The sequence below is a fragment of the Hyla sarda genome, chromosome 1 (assembly GCF_029499605.1).
Source record: "Hyla sarda isolate aHylSar1 chromosome 1, aHylSar1.hap1, whole genome shotgun sequence".
Lineage (NCBI taxonomy): Eukaryota > Metazoa > Chordata > Amphibia > Anura > Hylidae > Hyla > Hyla sarda.
The window spans coordinates 351673817-351681954 of NC_079189.1; the positions used below are offsets into that span (position 1 = coordinate 351673817).

At 43.9% G+C, this 8138-nt stretch overlaps 1 protein-coding gene across 3 annotated transcripts; it reads right to left on the reverse strand.

Moving 5' to 3' along the window:
• Positions 1 to 334: 334 nt before the first annotated feature.
• LOC130273907 (uncharacterized) lies at positions 335 to 7835 on the reverse strand. Of its 3 annotated transcripts, none has more exons than XM_056521423.1 (2): positions 7303 to 7835; positions 335 to 2501 (listed from the first exon to the last, which is right to left on the reverse strand). In XM_056521423.1, the coding sequence occupies exon 2, from the start codon at positions 2186 to 2188 to the stop codon at positions 983 to 985; it is 1206 nt and encodes a 401-aa protein (XP_056377398.1). In that variant the 5' UTR covers positions 2189 to 2501; positions 7303 to 7835; the 3' UTR covers positions 335 to 982. The 3 variants fall into 3 exon arrangements, with proteins under 3 accessions (XP_056377398.1, XP_056377405.1, XP_056377414.1); XM_056521430.1 differs by having other exon boundaries at positions 7507 to 7547; XM_056521439.1 differs by lacking the exon at positions 7303 to 7835 and adding an exon at positions 7146 to 7238.
• Positions 7836 to 8138: the final 303 nt, after the last annotated feature.

Here is an 8138-nt window from a genome sequence, read left to right on the forward strand (position 1 = left end):
TTTTACCCCCACCTGCTACAATGGACAATAGGTTGTGCCCTTCCACCTTTTGGAGGCAAGTGTTACTCGTTCTAAAAATGGCAGCCCCACACAAGAACCTCTCCCTATTTCCACCTAAAAAAACACTGCCATTCTGAAATAGGGAGAGTTTCCTTTGTGGGGGCCGCCCTTTCTAGGGCGAGTAACACTTACCACGAAGGGAATTAATAGTGCAAGAGTAGGGCCTTACAGGGGAAGTTTTTACCCCCACCGGTTACAATAGACCATACGCTGTTTCCTTCCACCTTTTAGAGGTCTTTGCATCACATCAATTGTAAGGAGATCTGATCTTATCTAGGTACCCCTGGTACCGAACTTCGGTGGTTAGCTTGATTTAAGTCTTTATCTGGATCCAGGAGAATGAATCTACCAGAAATAACACGTAACAACAGTTTGTCTGGTCAAATTCACTCTAGTTTATTCAGTAGTCCGTAAGCACATAATATAGGGGGGGGGGGGTTGCACCCCTCCTTCCGTCACTCAAATATTTGGTATAATCTCTAGCCTATAATATTAGGTATACGGAGGTTTCTGAGAGAATTCATGGGAGAGACAGATGGTCGAGAAAGCCATAACACATGTAAGAATAGGAAGTCCTAATATGGTTAATTAACCTTCGCGGCTACATTCCTAGCAAAGAGATAACATTAAATGCTGACAGGATAAAGACACTGTGTGATGGATACATACAATACAGTAACCCCTTCAATCCCCTCTTAGAACCTTATATTATTTTATACTATACGGTTCTCCTTTTTTTAACTTCCTTTCTCTGTAGAGTTTTAGGTATTGCATGTATCCACTGGGTGTAGTGTCTTCATTAGCCAATGAGGGCGAGGCCTGGTAAAATGTGGCCGTAGCAACCTCCTAATACATGGTATCACACATAGAGAAAATGCAGCAATAACTATAATGATTACAAAAATTATAATGGCTAATTGTGTTAATCATGTTTCCAGTTAGTAAACCATCCAAAATATTGACCCCAGGGATCTGTAATACCTGAGTTCTTTTTTAGTTCGGCAGACAGGTCCTCTAACTTTTGTATTGCAATAGTTACTTTCCCATTGGGACCAGTGTTGTTGGGTATGAAGGTGCAGCATGATGTAGGATCCACAAGCACTTTGCACACCCCACCTTTTTCTGCCAGAATCATATCTAAGACCATTCTGTTCTGAAATGTCATAATTGAATCAGCTTGGAGCTGCTCTGCAACACCTCGTAACGCATCCCTTGTGTAGTTTACAAACCTTTGTTGATTATAGTAAATGTAATTAATCCAGTCTACATTTTTGTTCACAGTGATTATAGAAAGAATAGATTCAAAGCCCGCAGCGACTTGATTCCTGGCTTTGAACTCATCAGGGACCCCTCTTGGGACCCCTATTGTGTCTATGTATACATGTGGATCGAAGCTACCTGCAGGTGTTGACCTCTTTATCCTTTTTGTGGCAGAGTTTACGTGTTCTCCCCCTTCTGTGAATATGTGAATGTTCATAATGGCTTTAGCTAGAGCACACTCTCCTTTCCACTTGCCCTCTAGCTTGAACCTTATTTTACCATCGCCACAGATCCAGTAAATGTCACCTATTGAAAAAACTTGGTTCTGAGTGAGTGACACTTCTACAGAGCTATAACTAGCACAATATCTCTTTGTAGAGTTCTTTCTATTGACACCTTCCTTTTCTCCCCTATAGCATGTGTAATTCCCTGGGTATATGTGTATACCTGCCCCTGAGTGTGGGGTCTCTGTTAGCAAAGGGTATTTCATTTTCCAGGTTCCACAATCTGTGTCATTATTAGAAATATTCTTGAAAAGATTTAAAAAACATTTTTCTATATTTGAGGGAAGCGTGAATGGCACCGTACCCAAATGTGGTTTCGCAGTCCCGCAAATATAACAATTACTTTTATTGATGGAAGCTGCTGTGTATTTCATCCATTCTACCCAAAGATTGGCATCTGAGACTCCTGTTTCCATTGCTAAAGTGTCCTCATATGTTGAATCAGATACCGCTCTTTTATTCTTGAAAGCCATGGTGTGGGGTATTAGAGGATTCTGCTGCTTGTAATTTTGCTTATAGCTCTCCGTGTCACTACATGTCAGAAAAGTCAATGAGATTGTTATCAGTATGATTTGGGGTGTCATTCTTGTCAATTAACTGCCAGAACTCATGGAGACTTTCGCTTAGTTGGGGGTCAGGGCTGTCTGCCCCCGTTTGTACCCCTTTTCCGCCTTTTTCGAGGTCAAGGCTGTCTGCCTCCGTTAGTACCTCTCTTTTCTTTAACAGCTTGATCCTTGTGGTGTGGATCCAGGTGGGTGACTGCTCTGTAAGGACTGCTGTTCTGGTGATGGTGACTACCTCGGTGGGTTGTCCGTAGATGAAGCTCCCCGGCTTCTTTCCCTTCTGGAGGGCCTTGACAATCACCTGGTCTCCTACCCGGAATGGGTGAGTTGGTTCCTGTGGAAGAGAGGGAGATTTACAAGCAACTTTTTCTTCAGTTTTACTGAGGACCTTGATCAGATTAATAACATACTCATCTCTGATCAGGTCCAAATCCCCTTCCTGTATCACTAGGGGGGCGCTGTGCCCAGGGTGTAGGGAAGGGCCTATCCATTAGAATTTCAAATGGTGACAACCCTAGCTTCTTATTAGGTGTCATTCTGATCTCTGCAAGTATTATGGGCAGGATTTGTTTCCATTTTTCGAATGTTCCAGCAGTGGCCTTCCTAAGTTTGTCTTTCACTGTTCTGTTCATCCGTTCTACGACCCCTGAACTCTCTGGGTGATATGGAATATGGAATTTCCACTCCACCTGTAATAGTCTTGCTATCTCCTTGTTGAGCTTTGAGGTAAAGGCCGGCCCACGGTCTGATTCAATGACCAGAGGACGGCCCCACCTTGGGACTATCTGTTGGGTCAGGATTTTGGCTGTAGTTTTAGCATCCTCTGACTTTGTAGGAAAGACTTCTGGCCATCTGGAGAACATGTCCACTATCACTAATGCATATTCCTGTTTTCCTTTTGTTTTAGGTATATGCGTGTAATCAACCTGCAAGTGAGTGAATGGTGTAGTGGGGTAGTCAAGGTGTTGGTGAGGAATCATCAATGGGATGTTAGGATTGTTTCTCAAACATGTTATGCATCTGTGTATGTAGTCTGTGACTAACTGCTTGGCATCAGTGCTGTGGAAACATCAGTAGAGAGACTCAAGGTTGTGAAGGGAAAAGCATGTGAAGCAGTGTGAGGAATGTAGGATTAGCAGAGCTGAAACTGTATAAAAATGTGCAATGAAGACAGATGCGTTGTGTTTTGGTAGGCACAGCTTCCCCTCTTTGCAGATCAATCCTGTTTTTGGATTTTTCTGCAAAATTGGATAGCACCAATCTTTGTGCTGACATGTGCTGTGTATGTACACCTTTAAGTAAGCCTACAACATCATGTGTGGTGTGCAGGAAGGTCTAGTGTCCCAGGGTAATAGGAGTTGTCAGTTCTACCATCATTGCACAGGCTGCAAGGGAACGCAGACATGCCGGCATCCCCTGTACAGAGGTGGGCATCACCTTTGAGAAAAATACACAAGGACGTAACTTGCCTCCATGTTCTTGTGTCAGTACCCCCGCCATGGTTTTACAATTTTGGCGTGCAAACATGTGAAAAGGCATTTTATAGTCAGGGAGGCCAAGCCCTGGACTCGACATGAGCGAACATTTCAAATAATCAAATGCATCATACATTCCAGGAGACCATTTTACCAAATCTGGACTCTGTTCCAGAGTGGCTTGCCTCAGAACATTGTCATAGTAGGAGCAATCAGGGATCCATTGTCTACAGTAGTTTATCATACCAAGGAAGGAAAGCATTTCTTTCTTGGTGTGCGGGGTGACCAGGCCCGCAATAGACTTGACCCTTTCCGTGCTGATTCTCCTTTCTCCCTTCGTGAGGACAAACCCTAAATATTTCACCTGCGTTTTACACCATTGCATTTTCTTAAGTGCCACTTTGTGACCACATCCTGATAACCATTGTAACAGTGATAAACCATCCTGAATGCTGGCCTCCGCTGACATGCTACATAACAACAAATCATCGACATATTGCAGCAGCACAGAACCTTGGGGGGGGGGGGGGGTACCATGGTTTTAATGTGGCTTGGAGGACTATGCTGTATACAACAGGTGAATCAGCATATCCCTGGGGCATTCTGCACCAGGTCAGTTGACGTCCGTCAAAGGAAAAAGCAAAAAGTGGTCTGGTCGCCTTATCAACTGGGATAGAAAAGAAAGCATTTTTCAGATCTATCGCACTGAAATAGACAGCGTCTGCAGGAATGGCAGAAAGAAGTGAATTGACATCTGGGACAATAGGAGCAATAGGCACAATAATGTTGTTTATTGCCCTCAAATCCTGTACAAAGCGGGTAGTACCATCTGCCTTTGTCACTGGATTGACGGGCGTGCTGTAGGGTGAAATCACCTCTTCCAGGATTCCTTTTTTAAGGAATTCTTCTATCATTGGCCTAAGTCCATCAAGTTTTTCTCTTGAAAGGGGGTATTGTTTCTGATATACAGGTGTACTGCCTTCCCTTAGGGTAGCTTTGTATGGTGTGCAATCAATGAGCCCTGTGTCATAGTCCCCATTTGCCCACAGTGATGGGTCTATGTCCCCTAGCTCTGGGTGTTCCTGTATGTTTGTAAAAATCAGTGGAGTTACAATGGGCAAAGCATCAGAGTATATACTGATACCGTTGTTTTCAACTGTGAGCTGCAATCCCAGCTTTACAAACAGATCTCTCCCAAGAAGACTCACGGGGCACTCAGGTATAATGCTGAAAGTGTGATCTGTAATGTATTCCCTGTCAATGGTCTCTACTGGCAATAGGTCTTTGTTAAAACCCCATTTATTCCCATAGAGGGCTCAGACTTTCTCAATGGTCCCTTGTACATTGAACTGTTCAACACACTAGAAGTAGCTCCACTGTCTACCATGAATCCCACCTTTTTTTCCAATGTGTTGTGACCTGTGTGAAAGTCGGGTTTTGTCCCTCCGGGCACCCTCAGTAGGGCTGTTGCTGGCTCCAGTCCAGTGGGAATCTGGGCTGTCCCTGTGTGGATCCCTGTGAACCCTGTGCCTGAAGTGTCTGACCCACTTGATTGTGTTGTGACTGAACATCAGGTCCCTGTGCGTTTTGTGTTTGAGCAGCTTTCTTTGGTGCGCGGCACTGTCTAGCCCAATGTCCACTCTTCCCACAATTGTAGCAGCAATCATTAGCTATGTATGAGCCCTGCTCTCTCTTGTAGCCCTGTCCTACACTGTGGGATCTGCTGCTGTTCCTCCCTCTTCCTCTACTGCTGTATGCGTGTGTAGGGAGGGTTACTCTCTTGACGTCAAAGCAGCCTGCAGACTCTTTCTCATAAAGATGTTTCTCAAATTCAGCAATGGAATCTGAGGTCCAGGTGGATACATTTTGTTTTACTATCAGGATTAGTTTATCTGGCGGATTATTCACAAATGTGGAAATGATTAGGTTATCATTGTCCTTTACAGCCAATCCTGCCTCAGTTTTCCAACAATCCATAAATCTCTTCCAAAACTCAGTGACAGTCTCAGCAGACTTCTGTCTGGATGCAACTGCTACGGGCAGTGAGGATTTCTGTTTGAACACCTGGTTCATTTCCTCTTTTATTTCCTTCCATATCTTTTTCCGTCCTTCTTCTGTGTTACATACATAATTTGGGGCATCTATGTCTCCCTCTATTTCTGATATGGATGTTACATTTTCCCAATTCCATGCTGTATATTTGCCTACTATGCCATCTATAATAAGCCTTAAATCCTCCTGTGTATAATTCCTTCCTTCACATGCCTTTTTCAGATATGAAACTGTCCCTAATGGGGTTACAGAGGGCTTTGGACAATGTTTGATGATTTTGTTGAGGATATCTAGATCTATGGGCTTTTTTTATAAGATGCTGTCCTGCTGTTAGAAAAGGGGCAAACATTTTAACTTCTTCACTTACTTCTTGTTTATCAGACATACTGCGGGTCTGGACCCCCCCACTAGTAACTCCTTGAGCACCAGCGTCCTTATCTCTTCCTGCAGCTCCCTCCCCTCCTGCTAATTCTGCTAAAGGTTGTGGCTGGGGAGCTCTCCTAGCTACGACTGCTGTGACTGCATCTTCTTCATCTGGAGTCAAAACTGGGTACTGAGGCACTACTGGAGGGGGTCTGTTATACGGTGAAGGGGGTGGTGGTGGAAATTTCTGGTCTCTCCCTTTCAAACTTATTTCCCGTTCTATCTCATGAAGGGACCTATCATCTTTGGGACAGCTGTGGTTCTTATTCCTTTTCTTATTACCTGCATCATACCAATGGGGGGCTATTTCTAGCCACTGTTCCCCTCCCTTGGACATATAATCCATGTCCCAGGAAGGGTCCGCATCGAAATGCGGCCAGGCTGCCTTATCACCCAGACATAGTCCTTTGACCATATCCATATGATACACACTATTGTCACCGTCTCTGGGGAATGGATCTGCAGCATCCATTACCTCAGTCCAGCCTGCTAAATCGTCTACCCATGGATTGATCAGGTAATAGTTTTTTTTGGACTAACACAGGTTACATAACATTTGCAAGTTTCCCCTGGCTCTGGTTTAGGGTACTTAGTTTTAGAGCCTTTTGCTCCCATGTTAGTATGTTTGGTTTTGGAGTGTGATCATACAATCACTGTCAGGACTGGCTGTACTGAGCCGCAGAGGCTCCGACAATTTCTGTCAACTGATCAGCGGACTCTTGTCTTAATGTTTGCTCACTCTCCCAAAACCCCTATCGACTAGTGCTGTTTTGAGCCGCCACTTGCGTTCACCGGTCTCTGGGTCAACAGATTCTCTCCTAGCCAGAGGGGTGGGGCGTCTTGCAGCTCTCCACAACGCATGCAGTTTTACACAGTCAATGATGTTAGTACAAAAAAATCACAGTGAGATTTGACCGTACACTTACCACCCGGTCAACGTCTCACACAAACAAATGATCTTATCACTTCTAAAATTTCTTATTATTGCAAACTACATATATATATAAGAGTTAAATCAAGCTTGTAACCTTCTGTTCCCCGAACAGCTTCTTTTAGTTTTAAGTGCACTTATCTCTGACTAAGGTGATATGGGGCTCCCGGAGCACCTCTTATAATCACCTATGACTCCCTGAGCCTTTGTCTATTGTGTCCCAGACACAGCAACCCCCCGAAGTTTCTACTTACTTGGATCGAGACGCTGTCAGTGCCCTCGGATCAGCCAGAGGATAAAACAGATATCCCTCATACGGATCCGGGGATGACTTTCTCGACCCCGGACTGAGCCCCCAGATTGTAAGGAGATCTGATCTTATCTAGGTACCCCTGGTACCGAACTTCGGTGGTTAGCTTGATTTAAGTCTTTATCTGGATCCAGGAGAATGAATCTACCAGAAATAACACGTAACAACAGTTTGTCTGGTCAAATTCACTCTAGTTTATTCAGTAGTCCGTAAGCACATAATATAGGGGGGGGGGGGGGTTGCACCCCTCCTTCCGTCACTCAAATATTTGGTATAATCTCTAGCCTATAATATTAGGTATACGGAGGTTTCTGAGAGAATTCATGGGAGAGACAGATGGTCGAGAAAGCCATAACACATGTAAGAATAGGAAGTCCTAATATGGTTAATTAACCTTCGCGGCTACATTCCTAGCAAAGAGATAACATTAAATGCTGACAGGATAAAGACACTGTGTGATGGATACATACAATACAGTAACCCCTTCATCAATACTTGGTGGTGTAGGTGGCACATCTTTCCTTTTGTTTACTAAAATAAAACATTTGGGTCCATATATATTTTATCATAAGAATATTTTATAAAAAGTTACGTTTTACGGAATGCATATCCTCAATATTTAATTGTGCAAACTAACACTTTTACAAAAGAGACCATTTTCTTCTGCCTACCTGCCTCAGCTACTATTCTGATCCTGCCACCCGCCTGATTCCACACATTTGATGCCAAGTTCTCCTTCTTTCACTCACCTTCGTCACCGGGTACTCTATTGCACCCACC